Source organism: Uranotaenia lowii, chromosome 3, assembly GCF_029784155.1.
Source record: "Uranotaenia lowii strain MFRU-FL chromosome 3, ASM2978415v1, whole genome shotgun sequence".
In the NCBI taxonomy this organism is placed as follows: domain Eukaryota; kingdom Metazoa; phylum Arthropoda; class Insecta; order Diptera; family Culicidae; genus Uranotaenia; species Uranotaenia lowii.
The window spans coordinates 54,863,078-54,891,024 of NC_073693.1; the positions used below are offsets into that span (position 1 = coordinate 54,863,078).

The 27,947-nt window shown below is 33.7% G+C and overlaps 1 protein-coding gene across 3 annotated transcripts; it reads left to right on the forward strand.

Annotated features, from left to right (window-relative positions):
- On the forward strand, positions 1-27,860 carry LOC129757719 (forkhead box protein F2). Of its 3 annotated transcripts, none has more exons than XR_008739772.1 (5): positions 23,905-24,877; positions 24,943-25,271; positions 25,335-25,587; positions 25,654-26,540; positions 27,317-27,434. XR_008739772.1 is itself a non-coding variant. In XM_055755008.1 (3 exons), exons 1-3 carry the CDS (start codon positions 356-358, stop codon positions 27,751-27,753), a joined length of 1,971 nt encoding a protein of 656 aa, XP_055610983.1. In that variant the 5' UTR covers positions 1-355; the 3' UTR covers positions 27,754-27,860. The 3 variants fall into 3 exon arrangements, 1 of the variants encoding a protein (XP_055610983.1); XR_008739771.1 differs by having other exon boundaries at positions 24,943-25,265; positions 27,317-27,427; XM_055755008.1 differs by lacking the exons at positions 23,905-24,877; positions 24,943-25,271; positions 25,335-25,587; positions 25,654-26,540 and adding exons at positions 1-1,275; positions 16,481-17,094 and having other exon boundaries at positions 27,317-27,860.
- Positions 27,861-27,947: the final 87 nt, after the last annotated feature.

A 27,947-nucleotide genomic window follows, 5' to 3' on the forward strand; every position in this document is an offset into this window, starting at 1 on the left:
GTACAGTCGTGTGTCAGTCGCGCTTGAAGGAAAATTTGTGACCTTTCTGGGATCTTTTTTTTTCTCTCATTTCTCCTGTCCTGGAGAAGAGTTTTGTGTAATTGTGCGGTTGAAATTTAATAATCTATTAAGAAGGCAAATATTTATTTTCTGTTTGTTACAACAGTTCCAAATATTTACAATTGGCCGTTGATTATCGTTAGCGATCAGATGTTGATCGGTTTTAGTGGTGAATAGTGTTTAAGGGATTGGTCCGGTTTGTTTAGAGGAAGTACTTGTGATTGAAACCCAGTGGTATTGTAGAAAGTCTACAAAGTTTGTATTTACTGGTTGTGATTTAATTGAGTGAATTATTATGATTAAGACTGAAGATCATGCGGACTCCAGCTCGATTGGAGCAACAGGAGGATATCACTATCGGAACATATCATCAAATATTGTGGTAGCTACGCCACATATCATAGAAAATCCTGCGCTCCAGACGATGGATCACTATCATTACCATGGGGCGATCACATCGTCACAGATCGATGTGAAGAACGAGTTGGATGATCGAAACTCACCAGGCTATCACATGTCAGACGTCAAAATGGAAACGGAAAAAATCCCGCCCATGTATCATCCCTTCGATAAAATCTCATCGTACTACATCAATCGATCGCCATACATCATATCGCAGATCAACGACGATCCGGATCAAATTGAATCGCGGCCTTCCTACATTTCTCAGTTGGACAACTCGATTAACACCATGAAGTTAACGGATTCGGTTCCGATACCGCCTCTTATCAACTACCATACGGATCTTTCCTCGATGCAACGTTGTCGAAGTACCGGAAGTAGTGGAGGTCACATATCGCCCACTTCCTCACTGCACCCAAATATCGCTCAATCAATCGTAACCACAACAAGTGGAGGTCACCTAGCCCTTCAGCAATCCCCATCACCATCCCCCATTACTCCGTCGGCTTCACCAACGCTTTCAAGTTCCTCACAGCACAACTCCACCATCACGAGTGGAATAATTCAGAAAAAAACCTCGAATAACAACATCCACGGTTCCGGAGAGCAGCAGTTGTCCAGTACAACCGGACCGGGATCCGATGGTTCCGGTACTGGCGGCGGTGGAAATTCCGGCAGTACGAAGAAAACGACCGGAGGCCGTCGGCAGGAGAAACCTCAGCTCAGCTACATCAATATGATCGTGATGGCCATCAAGGATTCGCCACATCGGAGAAGGACTCTGAGCGAAATTTACAAGTATTTGCAGTCGAAGTAAGTTGAGTTCTGAATATTCATTCGCAAATCAGATAATTTTGAGCTTATTTATAATTGCGACGGCTTGGTAGTTTGACTTCATTATATGAGTTATACCCCTTTGCCACCAACCCGAACGTAATTTCCAGAAAGTAGTGTTTTTTCATCGGGACCATTTTTCTCTTGAATAGCTGTAATGTTCTAAAAATTTACCATCAATTATGATTATTTGATTGCATTTAGTGATAATTCTAGTGAACAAAATATAATTGAATTTAATTTTTTTTTTTTCATTTTAACCACCAATGAGAGGATAAAAAATTCCTGTTTTCTGATTACTATTTGGTTAAATTCGCTGCAGCATTTTTGCAGCATTTTCTTACTTTTCGACAAAAAACTCAGCATTTTTTGAAAAGAGTTGTTATCGTTCATAATAAAAACTCGTGCGGGTACCACAAAATCAACAAATCTATTGTTTTATATATGGGGCATGGTCAGTTCGTTGAAATTTGTAAACCTGAGCAATGCAAAACTCTCCCAAAAACTTAAAAAAAATTTAATAACGATCATTCTAATGGAACCAAATAGATACATAAACAATACATACGGTGATTTAACCAGACCAATTTGACATTTGAGACCTTTTTTATTTTTTTTCTGTTTTGCAGCCCTGGGTTACTACTACAAATGTGTCACAAATTTTAGTATTATTCAAACGCTTGAAAAGTACAAAAAATGTATTTGAACAAGAATGATGTTAAAGCACCTTTTGTTAATTCACTGTTTAAATCAACTCATAGTGACTGTAAGTCCCTTTTCGATGCCCAATTGATGAGGCAAGCGCACAGAACATCCAATGATTGCTTTTTAGTGGAAAAAAACCTTACACGAATTATTATATAATTTATCTTGATGAAAGGTCGTTGTTTGCAGAGATTGACTAGAAGTTGACAAGACCAGGTTAGCCAGCGGCTTCGGCGTAGTGGTTAGAGTTCAAGTCATCTACGCCAAAGTTCATGAGATCGAATCCCGGTCATGGCATACATAGTACACTTTCTGTGGTCTGGTGGTTTTAGTATTTGTGAGATGCTAGCCATCATTACTTCGAAAGATGTGCGCTTAGAAAGAGACGAACCAGCCCAAGGCTGAAAGTCTCTATAATAAGAAAAAAAAAAGACCAGGTTGATCTTCTGACATAAATTCTATTAACTTACTGTACCAGAGTACATTTCCCATCATTACAGCAAAAAAAAGTTTATACAAAAATTAATTTACTCATATAGAAATAAATTTTTTCGTACCCAAATCAACAAGATCAAAACAGCTGAATGTGAAAATTTGTTGGTGGCAAAAGGGTATAAGTGCCAAAATAAAAAAAAATATGTGTCGCCTCAATTAACGTCAAATAATCGTTGTTTTTCGGGGAAAATGCTGAAAAATGCTTTGTTTTCATTTTAGAAGAACATTCCCATAAAAAGGTAATAAAAATAGTGTATGGAATATATAAGTATAGACTTATTGGAACACAACGAAGTTCAAGTGCATTTTTTTCTAAATCAGCTTTTATGCACTTATACCTAAGGTTGCCAGAATTTTTTCCACTCCCATCCGGGCCTAGCAGTTCCGGGCATTTTTCCAAAAAAACCTGGCGAAACCCGGGCATGGATTTCAATTTTCCAAATCCAAAAACCGGACAAAAACCGGGCAAAATTTAGGTGTTATTATATATAAAAGCAAAGAAAAAATGCAAAAAAAATGAAATTAATATTTTATTAATGTAATTGCAGACTTCCAAAAACTTTTTGGAACACTTAAATATTTAAAGGTTTATAAAAGTAAATCAGCGAAATTCTTTGAAACAACCGTTGAAAATTTCCAAACCGTTAATCGATTTTGCTGAAACTTACTCAAAAACTATTTTATCGGCTATATCGGTGGAATTTATATTCTTTGAGAAAGAAATTTAAGAATTGAAATATTATAGACGGATAGAAGATTAGAATAAGATGGAAGATGTTGAAATTGAGCGGGAGGGTAATTTTAATTTGAAAACTTTTCATCACATTGCATCGTTTTGTTCCTCACGGGCATACTACCTTGCAAGATCGATAATTACTTATTATTTCTTCTTATTAATAAGAATAATAATTGTTCAATTGTTCAGTTGTTCAATATGTTCAACTTAAAAATGATTAAAACAAATACAATAAAATCTCTGAATTTGAAAATATAATATCTCTATCCTATCAAAAATTGAATATAATCACTTTTTAGCTGCTTACTTTTTACTTTCTATGATGTTTCAAATACGTTCTTGATTTGCATTTGGTTAAGGCGTGATTTTCAACTGTTTATTTATTCAATGCAAAGTTGGTTTCACAAACATTGAAGAGAAAGCCTTTGGTTTAAGGGTAATACAACCAAAAAGTTCTCAGCTTCTTCGTGACAAAACCCCATAATGGAGTATTTGAAAAAATGTATCCCCCTATTTTTACTGCCACAGGTGTGTAAAACAATTTAAATAATAGTCCACGCAAGGGGAACGCCGCACAAGCTCATTATTGATTGCTAGTTTGCAAAAAATCTATCCAAAACTAATGTGAACTTTATATATCAATGGAAAGCCAATAACTCGACCAACAAAAACCAATCAAAAAGAAATTATGCAAACTCAGCCGAACTCTTAAGGTTATAACTTACTAAAAAAAAAGCATTATTTTAAATATTTTGTAGTATATCTTTTTTCTTAGTTAAAATATGTATTTGACATGTTCCACAAAATTGTGTGTTTCAACAATTTGAATAGCTGTTTCGAATATACCAAGTTTGGTAATCGTATACTAAAAAAGATATTAAATAAAAACTCAAAATTACTTGTATTATTTTTAAAATGCTCGCAACGCAAATTTTGTGAGGACAACAAGTCTCAAAACTAATTTTTTCAAGAATTTTTTTTATTTCTCTTCCAGGTAGAAAAATCACTTTTTTCTTTCAAGAATTTGATAGATCATTAGAAAATATGAAAATGTTGCGAAGACATCAAATGTCTACCGTTTACCGTTTGTCCGCAAATAATTTTGATCGCGCTTATTGGATGCCTTTACCCCTGTGTGCGCCGCGGCGTCTAAAAATTTTGTACGCGCACCAAGAATTTTCACTTTTTTAGTCAAAAAACTTTTTCAGTGAAAAAAGTTATTGTAACATATGTGCAATTTTTGTAATTTTACTCTTTCCAAAGATTTTATGGTAAATGTAGAAGAATCTATTAGACCAACTTTTATACTTACGAATAACGGAACCAAAAAATTCTTTGAAAGTTCACTTCCCTACTTTAACCTTACTACTATTTAAATGTATTAAGTGTATTTGGCCTACCATCGAAGATTTTTTCAAAATGCAGCACTCCAAAAAGTTTAGACTCGCACGCACGTGGGTCACCAAAAAGGTGATAAATATAAAACAAAACGAAAAGCCACCAGAAATATAAAATAGACTTTAAAAACACAAAAAAAATGAAAACCGTTTAAAATCAATTAATTGAAGGGACTACGTTTTGGAAGAAAAAAAAACATTGCTGAGCCAGATAATTCTGGGACGTACAACCTTTTTCCAGCTAACTATTTTTGAAATTCTGAGATACAGTGAATTTCCGATACAGTGAATTTTGTCACCCCCACGATGTATTTTAGGGTGTCAAATTGGGGACAGTGACAAAATCCGGTAATGTTTAAAAAGCACTTTTTTTAATAATTCTCTTGAAATTGATCAGAAAACATAATATCTGCGTCATTTAAAATAATGTAGGGTGTTTTTTGTGTGCTCTTATTAGTTGATAATTAATGAGTTAATTCTCTTTTTCATCTTAATACCATAAAATTCTGTTACTATGTATCAACATTCTGTTGCATCCGGTATTATCAAGAAGAATGAATGATCCCCAGTGATTAAAATCTCAATGAACTTATAAAAAACAAGGTATTAAAATAAGATCAAAATCGAATTATTACAAACAATTTAAATTTAAAATAAAAATTAAAACTGGCAACTGAGGGAAAATTCTTTCAACATATTTCGAATGAAGCTGTACGGATATTAGACAAATTTGTCGATTGGGCTAATTTTAAAAATGTCTCGATTAATGACGTCTTCTTCTTATGGCGTATTAGGTAAATTGTTTGAAGAAAGCTCTATAGAGGCCTTCAGACCCAAAGAAATTTTCAAAAAATGTATGGAAATTGAAATAACACAGCCACTTGAAAAGGTGTTTTTTTCAAAATAAGCTTTCACGCACTTATAACCTTTTGGTTCCAAGAGTACAAAAACAAGCTTGTTGATCATATCAATAATTTGTTGTATGGTTGTGTGCATTATTTTGATTGTATTTACCAACTTTATTATTGTTGAATGTGTATAAAAAACACTTAATTAAAATCAGATATCTTTTCATTGTGTTCATTCATAAGCCGATGATATCACGTTGTATAACAATGTTGTCAGTTGACGCTTCATCAATTAATAATCATCCCAAAAATCGGGGATATTGAATCAAATATATTGAAAATTTCGAGATTTCCATGATAAATTTCCAGAAAACATTCATTCTTTTAAATTTACGTATAATAACTATTATGCAGGGCTGGTAGCGGTTTGACAATGAAATAGTAGTGACTTTAGTGACCAAAATTTGAAAAAAAGTGACCAAATAGTGACTTTGAGGACCGAAAAAAGTGACCAAATAGTGACTATGTAGAACGAAAAAAATAACTTTGAAGTACAAAAAATGTGAGGGGGGGGGGGGGGGGGGGGGGAATTCAAATTTAGATAAAAATAATAACAATACCAAAAATAAACAATTGAAAAGAGAAGGGTTTTCTTACACCGTTTGTCACTCATGTTCAACACAAAAACTAAAAAAAATGACTGATAAACAAAATTTTGGAAACATATTACAAATGAATGTTTCAAATTTTCGATAAGTTAAGAAAGTAAGAAATAAATTAGTTTCAAAAGAATTTCTTAGCAAAATTAAAAATTAAAAATATCTGAACTCTAAACTAAATGTGCAATCTTGTACAAAACTTACCATGAATAGATGTTGGGAAAATGATAATAATTGTTAATTTTTATTCATCTAAATTTGATATTCTTTTCCTCATTTTCAACTGGAAGTTTAGTGAGAAATTCCGCTGTAATTTTTTAATTTGAATGAAAAATATTTAATCATGATTTAAAATGTGAATTGTCGATTACTGAATAAGAAATGAATTTTGAACAGAATTTATTCAATGTTCGATGGTTTAATTTGATAAAAAGAAGGATATATTTATAATTATTTTAAAAGTGCGAGTTGTATAAGCCAGACATAAAACCTTTAATAAAGTAAAATCCTCCAGTTATCAAAATTTCATTTTTGAAGCTTGAATAATAACTTCATGTTCATCTGCACTGACAAAGAAATGTTAGAAAATGAGTAATTACGTGAATGATAAAAACTGATAAAAAATTTAAAATAATGAGTTCAAAACTTTTGTTATAGATATTAAAAGCACAAATCAAATACAAAGTTAGTTAACACTGCGTATTAAAATTTATTTTTAAAGTTGCTACTTAGAACAATTTTACAAACTTTTTAGATTAATTTAAAAATCATTATCGATCCAAAAAACATGATTTCATATAAAAATTATTAATAAAAAGTTTTTCAATTTTCAATCGCAGGTTTTTAAGCTTTAAATTACAAGCTCTGAGTTTTTTGTCTCTTTTGATTACAATATTGGGTCCTAGGAAAAGAACAGAAGGTTGAAATTGTGTTTTATTATTAGAAATTTGGAGTTAAAGGCTTATGGTTGAAAAACACGAAAATTCAGAATTTAAAAACAAGGAAACAATTGTCTTGAAAATTTAAAAAGTTTGATTAAAAAAATCCGGCAAGTTGATTAGAAAAATTAAAAAAAAAAACTGTACAATAAAATTCGGTAAATTTATTTGAAAATTGAAAAAACAATGTGGAAATAAAAAAGATTAGTTTTTAAAAACATTTCAGGAAGAGTTTTTTCAATAAACATGTTTCACCATAACCATTTTGGTGCTTATTTTTTTAAACTATTGATTTTTTAAATAGTGTCCTAAACTTGAAATTTTGTCAATTTGATGATAAAGAGTTGATTACTAATAAAATCAAACATTGATAGATAACTGATTATGGAAAAATATCATTACAAGTATTTTTGACATCACAGCAGAAAGTGTAAAAAAAACTTGATTCTATTTAAAGCTCATCAATTCAAATAAAACTTTTATTTTTAAATAATATGTTTTTTAATTTGAGTTTTTGTAAAAAAAAAGTGCAGAAACTTTCCTAAAGATTTTTACTTATTTCCAAGTCATTTCAATAACAAAAGCTGATAAAAATATTGCATACATATTTAGATTCGGGGAACCCAAATTAGTTGAAATTACCGTTTAAATTCATTGCACCTAAGAAAAATGTAAATTTTGTGGCCTTGTACCCTTTTGTAAAGTATTTAGAAGAATAAAAAACACGAAATAAAATTGAGTCTGAAATTGATTTTTTTAAAGAATATTTCATATCAACATAACATTTGTTATGACATAAAAGATTTTTTTAATAAAAAAAATGGTTCGTTTCAATCCCAATCTTAGTTACACTTCTTAATAAAAACCCATTCTAAAGACGAGATAGGGTTTTTTATATCAGGTTTTGAGTTCCAATACAAAAGGTTGATTGAACTAAAAATTAAAATCTACAATCAAAGTTAGTTTCAATTCATGAACGTCAAATAATGTCGTAGATCTAAATGTCTCAAGCCAAGGGTGATTCATGCCGAAATTCCGCCGGAGGCGAAAACAAATTTCTGACTGACTGATCAAGTAATTTACCGTTACTACCGTCAATATTAACACGCGCAATTCAAATTACTCTTTCATTGGTTTATTTTCGGTGAAAAAAGTGACTTTTGGTGATAAAAGTGACCATTTTTCGGAAAATAGTGACTTTAGTGACCAAATGATGAAAAAAGTGACTTTTTAGTGACTGACCCAAAAAAAAGTGACCAAGTCACTAAAAAGTGACTCGCTACCAGCCCTGATTATGGAACGAACTCACCAAAAAATCTTCGGGCTCTGATAGTCGTTGATCGATTTAACTTTTCAAACTTTTTCAAAGTCTTTACTTCGCCGATGGAGACTGTTACTTTCCTAACGATCACTTTTAACCATTGTCACATTTGCAAGTATGATAATTACTTTTTTTTCCAATTTTGAATCAATTTAACCACCAAAATATAAAAAAATAAAATTTTCCCGAACAGAGTGAAAATAAAACTTTTCCAGGAATAATCAGTTAGAGGAGAAGCTAATTTCGTCTCCAAAGACGATGTCTCTTAGTTCAAAAATTCTACACGGGGAAACGGGAAATGTGTCACAGCTATGTAAAAACAATCATTAGACGATGGAAGCAGTGCGAATTTGGGTGATGGTTTCCCACTAGTGCAAGTGGGATGCAGCTGAAATTTCACCCAAATTTTGACAGATCTCACGGGTTATTCTTAACCCTCCAAAGCGGTTTGGGTCAATATGACCCGAAGCGCACATTTCAAACCTCTTTATAATCATTCCAATATACTGAAGAATTGGGAATTTTGACAGACCAAGTATGTTCTATGAAAATAATGATCAAATTAACGACAGAAAACGACAAATTTGAGTTTTGAAAATCGGTTCATTGGTAAATCAAATACAGCTAAGCCAAGCCAAAACTGGAAGACATTTTTTTAAGTAAGATTTTTTTCTTCCGGAAGATCTGAGATAGCGGTCAAAACTTTCATTGGACCCCAACATACACTGCCGGCCAAAAGTTTGGGATCACCCACTAAAAAACATGCAAATTTTGATCGTTTATATCTCAGCCGTCTTAAGACATATTGAAAATCTTCTGATCTCATTTGAAAGATAATGAGCAATAGCTATCTCGGAGGTATTTTGCCCAAATATAATGTTAAAGTTTTGAACTTAAAACTTAACCTAAAGTTATAACATTTTCAAAAAGTCGCACTCAATATTCAAAGCCGATCATCTCGGGATAGGGTGGACCAAATCTCAAAATTTGAGTGGCATTAGAATTCCTGTTCTTTACTTCTCAAAACACAATCAAAAAAATTTGAGAAAAAATTCAAGAATGTATTTTTAATTAATAAAATAGACACTTGAGTTATCGTCCAAAAGTTTGGGATCACCTCTTTGTATGGTGAGTTTGGGATCATTCTTATAAAAACATGCAAATTTATTTTATTCATATCTTTCTCATCTAACATTGTATTGCAGAGCTAAAGGGTTCATTTGGAAGCTTAGGAATTGTTGTTTTTTAATAAATTCATTCAAAAATTATATTTTAAGGTGAGAACTATAAAAAAAATCTGGAAACTTTCAAAAAAACAATTAATTTCAGGTGATTTTTTTATGGTTATCACTTCAAAATATAATTTTTGAATGAATTTATTAAAAAACAACAATTCCTTAGCTTCCAAATGAACCCTTCTGATTTGCAATACGATGTTAGATAAGAAAGATATGAATAAAACAAATTTGCATGTTTTTATAAGAATGATCCCCAACTCATCATACAAAGAGGTGATCCCAAACTTTTGGACGATAACTCAAGTGTCTATTTTATTAATTAAAAATACGTTTTTGAATTTTTTCACAAAATTTTTTGATTGTGTTTTGAGAAGTAAAGAACAGGAATTCTAATGCCACTCAAATTTTGAGATTTGGTCCACCCTATCCCGAGATGATCGGCTTTGAATATTGAGTGCGATTTTTTGAAAATGGTATAACTTTAGGTTAAGTTTTAAGTTCAAAACTAAAACATTATATTTGGGCAAAATACCTCCGAGATAGCTATTGCTCATTATCTTTCAAATGAGATCAGAAGATTTTCAATATGTCCTAAGACGGCTGCGATATGAACGATCAAAATTTGCATGTTTTTTAGTGGGTGATCCCAAACTTTTGGCCGGCAGTGTATCTATACATTGTCGGATATATGGATTCTTGACAATTTCAAACATCAATAAAACACTTAAATACTTAGAAGCTGTCAGAAGTTATGAGTATTTTGAAAATAAAATTGATTTTTCGGACTTTTTACTTTATGGACCAATTTGTGATAACCTGGTTATACTTATCGACTTTATTTTGAAATGTTGAGTAATTATAATAAATTACCTACACAATGAATTACATAACATACATACATAACTTAAGAATCAACTAAGCTTTTAAAAACAGAGCAAAAATTGCAAATCTTGGAAATCTAATTTAGAGATCAAGCTTTACAAAATATATTTAATCGTCTTTTAAGTGCAGTTCTCAACTGTAGTTGCAGCTCTCATTTTGAAGCAGTTGTTTCTTGATAATGTTGCAATTTGATTTAAAGTAATGCTTCCAAAATCATATTTAAGTAATCTACTAAAATTTCATTTATTTTTGGAAGGTGTAGCAAAGCACACCGGGTCAGCTAGTACATTTTTTTTAATTACACAATTCGAACCATTTTATTTGATTGTCATTTAAATTGTTTCGCAATACAGTGTTTATGTTATAAAAGGAAAAGTATGGTTTGACTTGAAACAAACAAATTTCTAGTGATTTTCAAAGAATTAGGAACACAAGCAATTTTCGACGAAACCGGTTAATTGGGTAACTGCTTCTTGTTTTTTTAAACCGGAGTTTCCCATACGAAGTCAAAATAAAATTTGACACGCCTCCAGTAATTTTAAAATAATGTCCAGAAAAATTAAAAAATAAAAAGTTTGATCAAACGAAATGAGTTTTAGACTGAATGCTCTTCTATCATTCGAAACAAGCGACATTCATGTTAAAAAATCGAAACAATTTGAACAATTTTCAAAAGATCTTCATCAAATTTGCTGTGCACGCACGCATGCATAATGTGCATAATTTAAAGTTTTTTGCGTTGTATGACTTCTTCTACCTTCAAAACGGTTCGAGATTCTTTTTTATTATCAGGTTCGAAACAAAAACAAGTTTCCATATATACCGATGATTCACTGTTTTTAAACACCCCTTCCACTTTGAAATCGTGGGTCCCATACAAAATCATTGAAAATTATGTAAAATCTCGAAAATTGTTTTGCGATGTTACCTCAATTATCGGACTAAAAGAAATCACTTTCCAGCAATAAAGTCAATAAGGAGGAGGAAACAGCCATCATTGAATCCTCTATTATTTATTTAATGAGGGTGTCCAAATCATTGTATCGAAATAACATTTTCAAGAGAGCCTAATCAAAAGCGAAACACGTAGGGTCAAGTGGGGTAATTATGAACACGGGGTAATTCCGAACAAGTGCCATACGCGCTGCTGTGGGGGATGAATTAAAACAAAAAGTTCCAAAAGTGGTAGTTCAACATAAAATTGATAGCTATAAGCTGTTTCCGATCTATTTTCAAATCCTTATGATATCATTTCAGAGGTTTTAAAAAACCATTACCTCGAGAAACGGAAATCGTTTTCGACAATGTTCAATGTTTTGAATATCTGATCTTAGGAAATCCAGCTGGAATGTTGTTATCACCTGTTTTACATCCAGTTTATGATGCTTTATCTTGATTTTGAAAATTTTTTGAAAAATTTTATTCGCACTGGTGCACAGATGAGTGTTCATATTTACCCCATAGTTTTCGTCCTATGGGGTAATTATGAACACACATTTCCTGACATTTCTTTGGCTTTTTGATGGTCAAATGTTTTATCCTCAACTTAGGGGGCCATTCATTTATTACCCAAGCATTTCCAGACCCCCTTCCCCCTCCTCCCCTTGTAAGAAATTTCTCACAAAAATACCCCCCCCCCCCCCCCCCCCCCCGCTTCTGTAAAATCTTAACACAGGACCGTGAAGAAATCTTAGCCAGGAAAAATCAACACTCGGCATTCTATATCCCAGGAACTTACTGGACCAAATTTCATAAATTTCATAATTAAATTAAGTCCGCAATGTGTTAAGTTTTGAATTTTTGAGAAATTGATTTTTTTTTCTTCCAAAAACGAGATTCGGATTTAGAAAAAAAGCTATGCCAGTTCTTTTCAGTCTTTGCACAAAATTTTATCAAAACTTAATAAAACTTCAAGAGTGAAAAAAGTTTATAAAACAGAAATTTTGAAGAAAAAAAACTAAATCAGCATCTAAATTAGTCTTAATTTTGTTTAAAAAATAGTGGTAAGAACTTGTTTTTTGTTGATAGAAAAAAATGCGGTCAAATGTTTTCTGAGGTTTAGTGAGTGGTGCGTACGGATAGTAATACCGAACCCGAAAACCTGTATCCCAGGAATAGTTTTCTAACAACGAATAAAGGTTTTAAGTCCTTCCAAAACCAGTTTTTTGGTATTGATAAATAACAAGGTTATAAACTAGACTTGGAGAATTTTTTTATTATACTAAAAATAAAATTCACCACCACAAAAGGTTTGCTGCTCGAGCTTTTATATATTAGCGCGTGAAATTTAACATTATTATGAACTTTCTCTGAAAATCTCTGTGGTCAACAGTAAAATATATGAAATACCATGATAAATTTGATAGATGAATAAGTCCACAAAACAAAGATCAAAAAGATAAACTTTCTTGTATGTTTGGACAACGTGCTGCTATTGAGAGCATTAGAATTACAGCAAAAAATAATTGTTTATGAGTTACATTCGGATAACAAACATCCAAAATCTATTTTATTGCAGTCTTATTTTTATACTAAGTTACTTTTTTCAATCTTCATTTGTTCGAATACATTTTTCTAAAATATAGAACAAAATGAAAATCTTTTGTTTGAAGATTTTCTCTTTCAGTTTGGTGATGAAAACTTCTGCAGTAATAATTTTGTTTTGAGGAAATAGAGCTACTAATGTGAAATTTCGTACAGGTGATAAAAAAATTAATAAGTGTAAATATTTTTAAAAACAGTCGATCAAATAGAATTGACAAGCCTTGCAAAATATGACTCTTCACTGATCCAAGAAGATTTTAATGGGTGTTTTTGTGAAACAACCATCTTTCGAAAAAATTAGAATTTTCTGTATATGTATAGGCTTCAATTTCATGATATCTCGCACGTACGTGAAAAGCATAACCTACGACATTTAGGTGAAAACTTGACGTTTGCTGCGTAGGACATTTAAAACGGATGTAAAAACTATCGAGTAGCACAACTCGCCTAAAATTTCACACGTATGGAGGGGTCCTATCAAATAAAAATGATCTGCAACGACATAAAGATATGAAAGAAAAAGAAACCAACCAAAACGTAAAAGATGCAACAAAAAATTTAACTACCGAAACAAAAGATAGAAAAAATCAATACGAAAGAACACTAAATAGCTATTTTTGCGTTGTTTTACCTCTAAATTTTGATTACATTTCTGTAACTTATAAATTTTATACATGAATTGAATTGAGTTTTTATAAAACAATCCATTTTCTTATTACTGCTAATTATTTTAATTATTTGATGTTGAATTGAGATTTTTTGACACCATATAAATCATATTGGACAAGTCTCGGGGTAAATATGAAAAGCGTTCGGGGTAATTATGAACAGGTTTTGGGGTAATTATGAACATAATTTTTTAAGAAAAAAATCACCATACACTGCTTACTATGGGTAAATGTAACTATAAATACTGTTACTTTTCAAAAATTTTATACCAAGTCCGTAATCCGTGTTCATAATTACCCCCTAGACAGGGGGGTAAATATGAACAGACGGGGTAATTATGAACATATGTCTCAAGGACGTGGGTTGCGACCAAGAAAAAAAAGTTGCTCTACAGAATAATGAAGAGCACGGAAACATTCAATATTGGCAGGTTTTCAGAATTTAAGATAAGAAATAAACATATGGTGGCTGTGAGTGTGCCAAATGAAGAAATTTTGTTCATAATTACCCCACCTAGCCCTATCATAAGTTTTAGCATAATGAAATAATTTATTGTATAGAACATCCCTTCCACTATCAATAAGTGAGACTTATTTACATTTCGAATCATCAAAATGGTTGGAAGTTTTCTTACAAAAAAAAATGGAATAAGTTTGTTTGAACTCAATAATTTTGCGATTAAATTTTAAGTAACTCGCTACACAAGCAGTTTTTATCGAGAAACTTTTTTGTTTTAGTTTGACAAAACTATCCGTTTGCCAGAATGATTTCGTTATTCAACGATATTTTACATGGAATGCTATCTCAAAGTTGCTTTGCGTGTATGTGAATAAGTTAAACAATTTTAACAATTTATTGAATTCGAGGTAAAAAGAAGTTTACCGAGTCAGCTAGTTTTGTATAATCCAATTGAAAAATATCAGAGATAAAGCAATTTTTAGCCATAATCTAAATACCATATTGTTAATGTATTGGCTCTTACAGCCTGGTCATATACTCATTTAATGAAAATTTGGGTCGATTTAGTTCATAGTGCATTGTTTACATACTGCAAGTTTTAATGTCCTGCGATCAAAACTCGCGAAATGAAGTCGAAAGAACTGCTCGTGCGTGATAAAATCTTGCGCATTCATCACGAGAACAAGGATCTCTCGCATCGTTCCATCGCTAAAACGTTGGGAATCGCGAATTCCACGGCTCTTGAAGACCCACAACGTCCCAACAATTCTTAAACGACCTACGTTAGTGAAGACAGTCAAGGAACAGCAAAAAACGGTCGATTCACAGGTTGTGCAGATTTTTATGGCCGGGGTAAAGGCCAAAGTGCGGGCATTTTCGTATGGACTGTAAATAAAATACGAAAAAATGGTAAAATGAAGTTTAATAGTTATTTTTCAATCCCTGAAAATTTGATGGCAATCGGATGAAAACTCGAATTTTGCGAATCAGTTTTGTGTGTGGCAATTTCATCGTGGACACCCTTTATCCATTATCAGATCAAACCTGGGGAACTACCGATACAAAACTGAGCGGATTATCGAAAAAATGACTGCAAAAAGTGCAAAACTGGTAGCGACCTGGTGCAAAACTTGAAGTAAACGAATACGCTATTGAATTATTGAATGAAAGTTGAAGTCAGTTATACTGTAAACATTTTACAGGGCACAAAAATAAGTGTTTTTCACCTGCTTTGATAAGTACCTTTGTTCCCATGGTGTTAGAAGTGCGCGCTACCTTCTTATTTGAGTGCAATTGTTTGACCATTGATTGTTTAAAAAAGAGATTTATTGTCATTATTTCTTTCATAACTTTTTCATAACGGTATTATTTGCAGAACATTCGGTGATGCAGACGGTACTTTCAGACTTCATTTGAAGTAGAGATGTACCGAATAGTTGTATTCGGTGAACGGTTTAATACCGAATGTTGACCTTTTCAACTATTCGGTCGAATATTCTGTTGAATTTTTAATAGAAATTAAAAAGCGACAATTTATTTTTTCTTCTACTTCTTCTTAATACTCCTTATGTTTTTGAATCGATTATTTTCAACCAGATGTATCAGATCTTCTTTAAGTAGTGGTCTTTTTGAATTTTAAAATGTCACAAATAGTTAGAAGGACATCAGATTAAACGGTGATGCAGACTGTTCTTTTAGACATCATTTGAAGCTTATTTATAATTTTTCATGTTAAAGGAAAATATTTAATTCTTTTCAAATATTTTATTTGAAAAGCTGGTAAAATTCCAATGCGTTTTGATGTGCTATTTTATAATTTTCGTTGAAAAATAACAGAGTTAGGTATGTAGATTTGAAATGTGGTTTTATTTTATTTACAAAAAAACTAAACAAATCTTCAAAAATAAAAATATTAGAAATCTGAAAAAAAAGAAACTTCAAAATTTTTGCCCTACATTGCTTACATTCATTTTAAGCACTGGTGAAGAGAGTTCTATAGTAATTCCGTCTATAATCCCTTGATTAACCAAAATACAACGGTGGAAGCACGCGCTTATTCTGCCCCAATATTTATGAAAGATGACTCACATTTGATTGGTGTTATTTAATTTAAATGCAAGATAAATCATAGTTGTTCCTATTTCATATGTATGTATTTTAATGTCGCTAAGAATGTATATTTTACTCTGGTACACTTTATATTTATATTTATATTTATTCTCTTGTAGATACTAAAAGTATAGATATGTATGTATGTATATTTCGTATATTTTAATGTATTTGAAATTTGCAGGTACGATTTTTTCAACGGAGAGTACAACGGTTGGAAGAATTCGGTCCGACACAATCTCAGTCTGAATGAATGCTTCAAAAAATTACCCAAGGAGTGCGGAAAACCGGGCAAGGGTCACTACTGGACCATCGATGCTTCGGCCGAATACATGTTCGAGGACGAGGGAAGTATGCGTCGTAGGCCCCGAGGCTTCCGACGGAAGCAACAACTGAAGGCCTACTCCGGGGGAAGCGCCTTTTATCCAGCCGGAAGTACTGGCTACGAAATAACCGTCCCCGATATACCAGCCGGTTACATTACATCTCAACCGTACGGTGCCGCTTACGATTATCCTGGAAATACCGGAGTCCAATCAAGTTTTGCCGATTCTTGGCACTATCCGGCCGAGGGACTGAGTCAGTATTCGAAAATCACCCACACGTCGCTTCACGGCGATCCACAGGTGCCGTCTCCGGTTTCCCCGTCCAGCCAACAACAACATCCGCACCAACAACATCAACAGCATCAACAACAGCAACAACAACAGCAGCAGCAACAACAACACCAACAAAGCCAAACCGTCCTAGACTATGGGAATTACTCGTTCGCTCCCAGCCCGTACGGAATCGATAATGGTAAGTGCGAGCGAAGATTGGAAGTCCAATAGAATGGACCCCTTTGTGTTTTTTTGACATTTCGAGACGCGTGAATTATGGGACCTACTTTTGTTACTCGCGATACGAGCGTGTGTCAAAAATGGAGTTTTTTTTATTCATTCCAATGCTTCTTCTAATTGACGCTCCCGAGAAAAAGAGAAGAAAACACTAAAACCGATGTCAAATGTGCCCCGTTGACAGTTTCGATTGCGGACTTGTCCGTGATCTACAAAGTCGTTCTTTATGCTTTTTGATTAGATCGAGTGGGGAAACATAGAGCGAAAAAAAAAACAAGTGGCCGGAGTATTCGAGAACACTTGTTGCTCTGAAAATAATGAGACATATGTACATGGTAGTGAGGAGTGTATGCTTAAATTTATTGAATACTAGCTGACCCGGTGTGCTTTGCTACACCTTTCAAAATCAAATGATATTTTCAGAAATTATTCAAATTTTTATTGATTTGTTGGCATTATTTTAAATCCAATTATAACATCATTCATAAGCAACAGCTAATGATAACGCAACACAAAGATAACTTTAACTAATATTCTGAATCTTGATCTATAAATTTGTGTTAGAGATCTGATAATTTTAATCTGTTTCTTTAAGCTTCACCCTAAAAAATGAGGTTCTCAAATTAATCGTAAGCAAGCAATCTAACTTATTAAATATGATTGTTTTGGCTTGATATGTTCTGAATTTATGCCTAAAAACTAATAAGAGAGCCCTCTCTGTCCTTCCCTTTATCCCCTGGAGGTCTTTAATAATCATATCCTTTTTTTGTTCCCAACAATCCTGTTATATCAAAAATGGTTCCATTGGTTTATAAGTTTTTAAGCTTAACAACAAAATTTATATGGAGCCCCCTCCTTTCTTACCCTCTCTACACTGTAAAGCGTAAGGGTCTATAACAATCGAAGAATATCTCGTAACCAAGTACCTTTCCATGCCATATTTGTTGCCATTTGTTGGCTTCGATAGCATAAATTGAGAACTTATGCTAATAAAATTGTATTGGGCTTACCTCCCTCCTCCTATGTACCTACTCACTGAGAGAAGGATGGTGTGTCAGATAATCATGGAATCATACCAAAATGATTTTCCATGTTAAGTTTTGTCCATTTCTCAGATTTTGTAAAATAAAAGTTGAATGGAAGCTTTCCTCTTCCCTTCCTATATTCCCAATTCTATCATCCTACTGCAAGAAAAGAATTGTTTCACATAGAAAAATTTCTCGCATTGAAATACCATCCCATGCCAAATTTGGTTTTATTTGCGTAGTAAATTCTTGAGTTATGCATAAACTTGAAAGGAAATAACATACCCCCTTCCGTTCTCCTCATCGGATGGAGGGGTAAGAACTTAATATTCATAGAAGTATTTTTCGTACTCAAATACTTTTTGATGCCAAATTTGGTTTCATTTGCTCGATTAATTCTCGAGTTATGCGAAAAAACTGTATGGAAGCCCTTTTTTCTAAATGCCTTCTATCTAAATACCCTCAAATGCCAAATAAGTTTCAATTTGCTCGATCAGCTCTCCAGTTATACTAAAAATTGTAAGGAAGACCTCTCCTCCTTCTTTTTATCCTCCTCTTTGAAGAAGTGAGGGATACCAAATATTCATAGGAGCATTTCTCGTACCCAAATATTGTCCCGTGAAAAATTTGGTTCCATTTGCTGTTGTAGTTCTTGAGTTATACAGTAAAAATTGTATGAAACTTCCTCCCTCTTTCCTTTCTTCCCGCTGGAAGTAGAAAGGGGTCTCAAACAATCATTAGAACATGTCACGTTCCCAAATACACGCCCATGCATAATTTTGTTTCATTTGCTTTATTAGTTTTTGAGTTATGTAAAAAAACTTTAAAAAAGGTCGCCTCCCTCCTTTATATCTCCCTACTGGAAAAAGGGAGGGGTCTAAAATAATCATAGAAATATTTTTCGTATCCAAATACACTCCCATGCCAAATTTGGTTCCATTTGCTTTATTAGTTTTTGAATTATGTAAAAAAATATTGAGGAGGCCCCCCCCTTTCAACTGAAAAGAGGGAGGGGTCTGAAATAAACATTGAAATACCTTTCTTATCCAAATTCCTTCCCATGCCAAATTTGGATACAATATCTTGATTAGTTCTCGGGTTATATGAAAAATTGTAAGATAGCCCCCCTCTCCCCTTCCTATCACACCACTGAGAGGAGGGAGGGGTACCTAATATTCATACAAATATTTTCCATTCCCAAATACCATCCCATGTCAAATATAATACCATTTGCTTGATTGGTTCTCGAGTTATGCAAAAAATTGTCGTTAGTTTGGGAGGCCCCTCCCCCCCTTCAGGAGAGAGGGAGGGGCCTCAAACCACAATAGGAACCTTCCCCTGCCTCCAATACCCCCACCTGCCTAGTTTCATGCAAATCGGTTCAGTAGTTTCCGAGTCTATAGGGAACAGACAGACAGACAGACAGACAGACAGGAATTCATTTTTAATATATAGATTCTAGTAACTTTCACACTAATAGAATATCAGATATTTGAATGAGTAGTGAATATGTTTCTCAGTTTAGCAATTTCTTTGCAGTCTTCTATGGTATATCATAAGAAAACCAATACCAACGAGACTTTCCGAGTTGGGTTATTAAGTCGAGTGCTGAAAAAATCGAGTTTCATACAAAATTATATGTAAATTCGACAACTTGCCTTGAAAATGTATTAATTAACCTAAAAGAAGCGCATGTCAATGAATACAACATGTGGACGACCGTGCCAACGACTGAAAAAAATGTGTCAAGTAGTTCGTGGAATGTACATTTTGAAACTGAATTCAGTGCTGAAAAGTAGCACTTTTCAATATTGTTTTCAGTGTAGAAATGTTAACTTTTCAAAAGTGAATTTCATACTAGTTATTTATGCAATTCAGTACTAAAAAATGTACTTTTCGATACTGAAAACAGTATCGAAAAGTGCTTTATTCTATTTTTTTTTTAAACTACAGTTCACTACGATCAGAAATTCAGGATTCGGCATGGTCGCATGCGGTTATTTATTGATATGCACTTTTTGTAAGTTGTTAAATGGATTTTCAAGGGAATTCTTCAAGTTTGAATAAAAAAAATTACGCAACTCGTTGAAAAATATGATTTTTTTAATCACTAGTTTTAATTATCCAACTCGGCAAGCCTCGTTGGAATAGCGCCGATGTGGTCTAGCTGATAGGCTGGCGCGAGTCTGGCTAATAATCTAAGAATGCATGTTAGCCCATACTTAGGCAGAAACTGCGGTGAATCCGTGCACCCATGGTGGATAACCAACATACAGCTCGGCAAGCCTCGTTGGATAAATATGCGACTCGTGCTGAAAAATCAATTTTTTCAACAAGTTGCATACAGAATTTCTTGCAATGTCGAAAAATACCGATGTGAAAATCATGTTATGATACCTGCAGACAACGTTTAAAGTTCATTCTTCGACTTCAAAACAGTGTCGAGAAGTAGCGCGTTTTGACATCGTTTTAAAAACTGTATCGAAATGAACTCCTTTTCTAAACTGTTTTTTTTTCGTTAGGGAAAATAAGGCTTTTCACAACAAAACTTTGTGACGAAAAAAACAAAATATTTCAAAATACGGAGTTGAAAAAATTGTTAACTGGCATCTGTAGAGATCGAGGTTAGCCATGCTAAATTTAACATCTGAACTACAAATTTACCCGACAGGAGGCTTTGATATTTTATTCAAATTAAATGTTTTTTTGTTTATGTATATCCATGAAAAGTTTAAGATTATAAAAATTTGCTTGAAAATTAATTAATGAAAATTAATCAAAAAACTTTTCTTACTTTCGTTGAATATTTAAGTAAAATAATTAAAATATATCATAATTACAAAATATAGATTTTTTTTCCAAACAACAAACTTCCTTACAATCTTTATTGCACACATTCGAAAAATTGAGATATTTTAGATCAAAAATTTTAAAAATCTTGAATACGAAAGAAGATACGATTCCCATCTTCTACAGTTCGACTTTTGCTCTTTCAAATGTTTGCATTTTCGAAGAGTTTATAAAATTTTCCAATGAAATATCTTAAACTTTATTTATATTCCCCTCCGGGATTTTCGGAAAAATCGGGTGCCAAAAGAAAAATTTCATATTTTTTCTAGCCTCAATTCTACAACTCCAAGTTAGTGAAATTTGGATAATATTTTTTTTTCTCAAAATTATGATCAGTGTTTTGCAAGTTATAGCGGATTGAATTTATAGAATCGTCTGTTTCTGCCGCGAGGTTTTTCACGTTTTAAAAATAGAAATATTTATTTACAACAAAAGTTCTTAAACAAAAGATGCATAGTGCATAGATTAAGATTGCCAGATTGCTCACTTTTATCAGGGTCTACACGGATATCACTAATCACTAATCACTAATCATACTTCCATAGCCAGAACTTATGTCTGAGTCCCAAAGAATAATAAGCGTGTATTATTATTCTTCTTGTCTTTGTTCATGTTTTTGATAATTTTAACATAAATAAACATCAAAATGATCAAAAACATAAAATGGTTGGGTCTACCATGGAGCAGAGAACGCAAAGACATCTGGAACACAGGAACAGGAAGAAACGTGGACCACCAGTACCATACGTTTCAAAGGGGATCGTTGGAAGCATGCTAAGAAAAATGCTCCGTGATGAAAATAACATGCTAAATGTTAAAAAAACTTCACCAATCACTAGAGCCATTCTTCCTCGGCTGGAAATGATTTATTTGGTACACAGAAATCACAAAACTTAAGACTAAAATTCTTTTTAAAAATTTGATATATTCGATGAAAGTTTTTTTTAAATTTACTTGTATTTTTCTGCGTTGAACTTTTTTGGATTTCAGTGTACAATCATTTCTGGTCTTAGACCAAGGATATAGTGCCTTTAATCGCTCTTGAAAATAAAAAAGAAACGGAAACATTAATAGAACACTAAACCTATCGAGGTCTGTTAAGAGCTCGAAAGGTTCTTCAAATATTTTACCCTTTTAAGAGAATTTGATAGTGAGATAACTTCAAAACCTCTCTGCAAATAATAAACTTACAGTTTTAAAAGTAGGTGGTTGTATTCAGTTTACTTATTAAAAATGTAATTCTTATATGATTAAAAAAAAACATTATGAAAATGCAAACATTTAAAAACCATCAACTAGTGCATAAATGAAAAAAATATAAAGGCCAAAGATTGGAATTGGCTCACCGGGTTTTGGCTCTCGTTGGGAATCACTATCATCATTAGTGATGATACTGCGATAGTGCTTCGGCCGAAGATATATTCAAAAAAATATCAAAATCTAATCCCTTTTCTTCCAGAAAACACGTTTTCTCACTTTTTTCGTCCGAAACAGTTAACCAATTTACATAATCGCAGTAATCCGCGGTATGCAACAAGACAACTTCAAGACGTTTGCTCAATGAAAACTAAATCACAAATAATTCTCGCTTTCACGTCCCTTTTAAAATGAATTTTTCAGCTGCTCTCAAATATAAATTGCTCAACACGCACTTTCATTCTTAATTTCATACTTTTCATCTTTGGACATTGTGATTTAGAAAATATTTTTCTGTTAACCTCAACTGCAAACGCAAATCCCACAACCTATTCATTTTTCCACGGTCTCGTCTTGCGGTTTCACAAACATTTTTGAATGCGCTATTAAATCACTTCCAACCAAAACTTAGACGACCCATCCACGAGTCATCTTTTTATTAGCTTCTGTAGAAATTTTTAAACTGTTTCACTATTTCAAAAAATTTAACAAACACGGTTTTTACAGACGGGGGGAAAAAAACGAGCGCTGCAATTTCGAAATCTCGCAAGATCCGTCCAACACAACAAAACACCAATTGCATTTCTATGCAATTAATTTGGATCTTATCAGGGTCTACACGGATATTTAATACAAAATTTGGGAACAGTCCGGCCCGGCCCGGTTGCTCGGATTTAATTGGAAAATGCCAGGATTTTATCCGGATCTATTCACTTTATTTGGCAAATCAAACAGGAAAAAAATAATTGTTTTTTTTATTGATGTCTTCAAATACTCCAAATTGATCCGAAGCGCAAAGTTCAATTGCGAGCGGTGCAAAGTAGTGGATTACCTGTGCTATCATGGGGAGGAAAGGGGTAAATTAATGCAATTAATCTTCTATTTTATACCCTATCACCGAAAATGTTTCCTCATGTGTTCTAAGTTTGCCGAAGTTAACCTAATACTATTTTGAGAAATTTAATTGTAAACCACGTTTAAACCATCGAAAAATTGGCACTTCTCTTATTTTACTTAGAAATACAATATTTGTTATTGAATATTCAAAAATCACTGTTAAAAATTGTATGGACTTGTGATATAGCTCAGTTGGCAAATTAGTTGCTTTCTCATCCGATGTACGCGAGTTCGAGCTCAAGAGTAAACGTCGACACAGTCGTAACGGATAAGTTTTCCAATGACTGTCCGCCAAATGCCACTGTAGAGTTTAGATGAGTTAGAGCAAGTTGGCAAAAAATGGTAGAAATTTTGTCACTTTTAGCACCTTTTGAAAATTTTGCCATGCAAAAACATTTTCAAGAGCTGTGGCCTTCAAGTTTTTTTACAACACGTGTGATACAAAAATAGCAATATTTCTATCACATACGGCTGAAATAGAAACAGTACTGTAAAAAAATACATCGCCCAAAGATCTTGAAAACATTTTTGAATGGTAAAATTTTCAAAATGTCAAAATTTCTACCACTTTTTCCCAACACCAGTTAACTTCCCGCATACTAAAAAACTATATCTCAAACGGTCTATACGATTCCTCAACTGCTTCAGAAAAAGTGATTCTCTCTGTAAACGTAGCTCTTCTATTAAACTTTACTTCGATGACAAATTTAAACGATAAAAACGAAACATGAACCTTCATGTGAAAAAGTGATGGTATCTGGAAAGGTGATACAATAGTAAGAACGATTCCCTTCAATTTTTCTGTAATCGTAAAAATGATCTCGAACCGTTAACCATACCGTCCATAACTTATGTCAAAAATGAGCGAAACGCCGGTCAGAGATGCCAGACAGTTTTACAAAAAATCAGTACGAACTTATAAACAAATCTCTTATATAATTTTGATATTCTGATACGACTCTGTAGCGTTTCAAAAACAATAATGGAACTTGAAGGTATGCTCATACATCATACTAAAAGAAGTTCATTATCGCTTTTCGCGATGTTTTGAATAACGTTCTAGTTGGAAATAGAGCTTGGAGTACCGATGGTGTTTGTGGTTTTCGTTGATGGTTTTATCATCAGCATTAGTTTTTTTTTTTTGAAAGATTTTCATATTAACTACGATTGTCTACTAATAATACTAATACTAATGAAACTGATGAATACCACATACTAATCTAAATCTATAGTAGATATAGATGCAAAAAAAATCATCAATTTGCTTTTACATGGTGTATGGCAATCTCGAACAGAAACATTGATTTAAATTAAACGGAATTCCTCATTTCAATCAATAAGTCATTAATATCCTTCCCATAATCATCCAGATTATCTAAAATATTTAACTAAAAATATCGCATCTCAATATCTATAAACATATTGATAAAACATTCAACCTGGCACCACTGACGCAATCGTTTCATTTTTGTTTTGATGCGCCGGGAGAGTCATTGTCGTTGCCTAATTAATCTAGTCACCTTCGCCGCAGACTGGTGGTCCTTTGGGGTTCTAATGGTAAATATTCTTTGAAAAGCGTTGAATTCGTAAAATCGGTACAATATGAAAATCGTTTATTTCAGTTTGAGATGCTGACGGGCAACCTTCCCTTCCACGGTAGCAATCGTAACGATACGATGAACCAGATCCTGAAAACCAAACTTGGGATGCCAGAAAATCTGAGCCCGGAGGCTCAGAGTTTGTTGCGAGCCCTGTTCAAACGCAATCCCCAGAAACGGTTGGGAGTTGGCCCAAACGGTATCGACGACATCAAGCAGCACGAGTTCTTCTCCAACGTCGATTGGGACGCGTTCGAGCGGAAGGAGGTGCGACCCCCATTCATTCCGGCCGTTTCCCGCGACGATGCGTTTTAATTTGACACGGAGTACACCAACAAATCGGCCAAGTATATGTTAGCTTGTGAGTTGAAGTAGAGAGCTGGGACTAATCGAGGGGTTTGGTGTTTTTCTTGCAGAGATTCCCCCGGTGGTCCGGTTAGTGCGAGTGCCCATGAGATCTTCCGCGGATTCAGTTTTATAGCGCCCTGTTTGCTGGACGACATTCAGAATCAGATGGGTCCCAGGGCACCGTTTACGAACGAAATTCCTGGCGTCAAACCGGTCGCCTTTGCCGATGAGTACGCAATGATGCAGGAGCTGGGGCGGGGAACGTTCTCCGTTTGTCGGTTGTGTGAGAATCGTGCCACCAAGAAGCATTACGCCGTTAAGGTTGGTTGTTTGGTCGTCGAACTACGTTTTGAGAAGTAAAATGTTTTTTTTTGTTCTTGCTTTTAGATAATCGACAAATACGGTCACGATTGTCGAGAGGAAGTGGAAATTCTACTGAGAACGGCAATCATCCGAACATCGTGTTCAGTGTCCACGAGGACCCCACTTATGTGTACCTGGAATTCAATAAAATGATAAAATCAGAAAAGATCCGCCATTCTTATCCGAAAATCTCCCATAAAAATTTAAAAAATTACGTCTGTGTTTGTGCTCTTTTGACGAACGATCCCTTAAACGGTTTGAATAACGTTGGAATAAAGTAAAGTCAAACCGTTAGAGAACTATTTACGTAAATGTTTAGGCATGGGAGCTCCTCCAAATAACTATAACGATTATAATCCGATGATCAAAATACATTTTCCACAAACGGTTTTTCAACCTTAACTGGACTGCATGTAGAACAGTTCTGCCATACAAGTGTTTTAACAGTTTTTAACAATTACATAACCTAACGACATATTAGAAATACTGTGAATTTGGAATTCACGATTCAACTAATGTATTTCACTGCTCGAATAATCGTTTGCTAAAGGTTTTTTTACGCTTCATGAAATCGTCGTTTAACTATTTAAGAAATCGTTTGGTTACAATCCTCATCTATGCGGGTTGCTCTTAGGGTGTTGTGGGGAACAGCCATACATTTTAACCTAACTACAAAACGTTAAAAAATTTACCTGGCAGCGTGGATCGAAGCAATCCGTAGTTGTGACAGGACACAAACAAAAATTTGCTTTCCGGAAAATTGTTTGAATTCGGCCCAAGACTTGAAAAATCAACTGAATACCATGTGGAAATAGTTTATGTAACAAAGATCATAAAATTGGTGAAACGCTTGAAGAAATTTACGCTATCCAAATTTCCTGCTCAACCTTGGAAGAATGTACTCAATGCCGGTAATGAAGAAGAGGTTTTCCCAGCAGCAATGGGTTATGCTCAATGACATCAAGCTCTCAGTGCATTTATTTTACTTCCCCCGAATGTCCTGAACTGGAAACTTTAGAAGGGGGAGATGATATTGGATATATGGAACTTAACCTTCAAAAGCTCAATTTTAAAGCTAAGTACCATTGTTTTTCTTCTTTTTTTTATAACATTTCGTCAAGAATGCTTTAGTTATAAGGTTAATTAATTGAAAAGAAGTATTTTTTAACTTCGGATATAATGTTTGTACCTTGCTAACTGTGATAAAATTTTTGATATAGTGAACGTTCCAAGTTCGTTATCTTAAAACCTATTATGACCTCTATTTATATTTAGAATATATGCTATAACTTCTGAAAAATAATATTCAAGTGCTTTGTTTTTCCTTCAACAAAATGAATGGGGTCAACATCAAAAAGTATTGTTATCGATATGATTACAATTTCCATCAATGCATTCAAAAGACATTCACCAAACAAAGTGATACTTTTTTGTCGAATACCTACTCTTTTTATAATTGTATCGACTTATGAATACGCCGAAGATCTCAAAGATTGTATGCTTGTGTTTCCACAGAATTCTTTTATAATCAATGAAATGAGAATATTCAAGAATGGACAACGATATATTTACTACTTAATTTCGTTCTAGGTTAAATCTTTTCAAACTGACCAACGTACTAAAAAATCTAAGTTTTACATTTACTATCATGGCTAACTTGTACCAACATTTCTTTCATCTACAACAGGTCTCAAGATGGCATCGCTATCTCAAATGGCCAGCTCGCCGCCATCGCTGCAAATGCCTTCGGTGCAGTCGTCGCCATCGACCGGTGTCGTTAGCCTGGCCAGCTCCAATGGCGCCGGAACCCAATCGCCGCCCCTTGCCTTAGCGGACGGCATGGCCGAATGCAGCGACTCGGTGGTTCCGTCCAAAGGAATAACCGGTTATTCCGGTTCACCTTTGTCTTCGTTAACGTCATCGCCGCAGCACGTTATGCAACATCCCCAGCATCATCACCTGCATCCGCATCCACATCATCATCCTCACCATCATCACCCGTCATCGGCACACCATCAGCATCTGCACCATTCATTGAACTCCTGCAGTGGTCAATCCGTTGGAGGGTTGAATACGGTTCTGACGTCTACCATTCAGTACGATCATGGAAAGTTTGTCAACTGAAGATTTGGGCTTTGTTTTAGTTTGGATAAGTTATGAAAAAAAAAAACCAAAAGGCATCGGATTCAGTGATTCGAAAGTACTAGTAGTCTAATATTAGTAGGAATAGTGAAGTGTGAACTTGTTTTATTCAGATTTTGATGTAAATAAAATATTTGAATTTAAGTCCATGGCTTTTTTTTTGGGTTGAGAATGAA

What these genes read in the sequence shown, in the direction of transcription:
- LOC129757719 (XM_055755008.1), top strand. Translation starts at nt 356, where the DNA reads ATGATTAAGACTGAAGATCATGCGGACTCCAGCTCGATTGGAGCAACA. An exon ending in TACAAGTATTTGCAGTCGAA is followed by an intron (nt 1,276 to 16,480) that starts GTAAGTTGAGTT and finishes TGAAATTTGCAG; the next exon opens with GTACGATTTTTTCAACGGAG. An exon ending in CCCGTACGGAATCGATAATG is followed by an intron (nt 17,095 to 27,316) that starts GTAAGTGCGAGC and finishes CATCTACAACAG; the next exon opens with GTCTCAAGATGGCATCGCTA.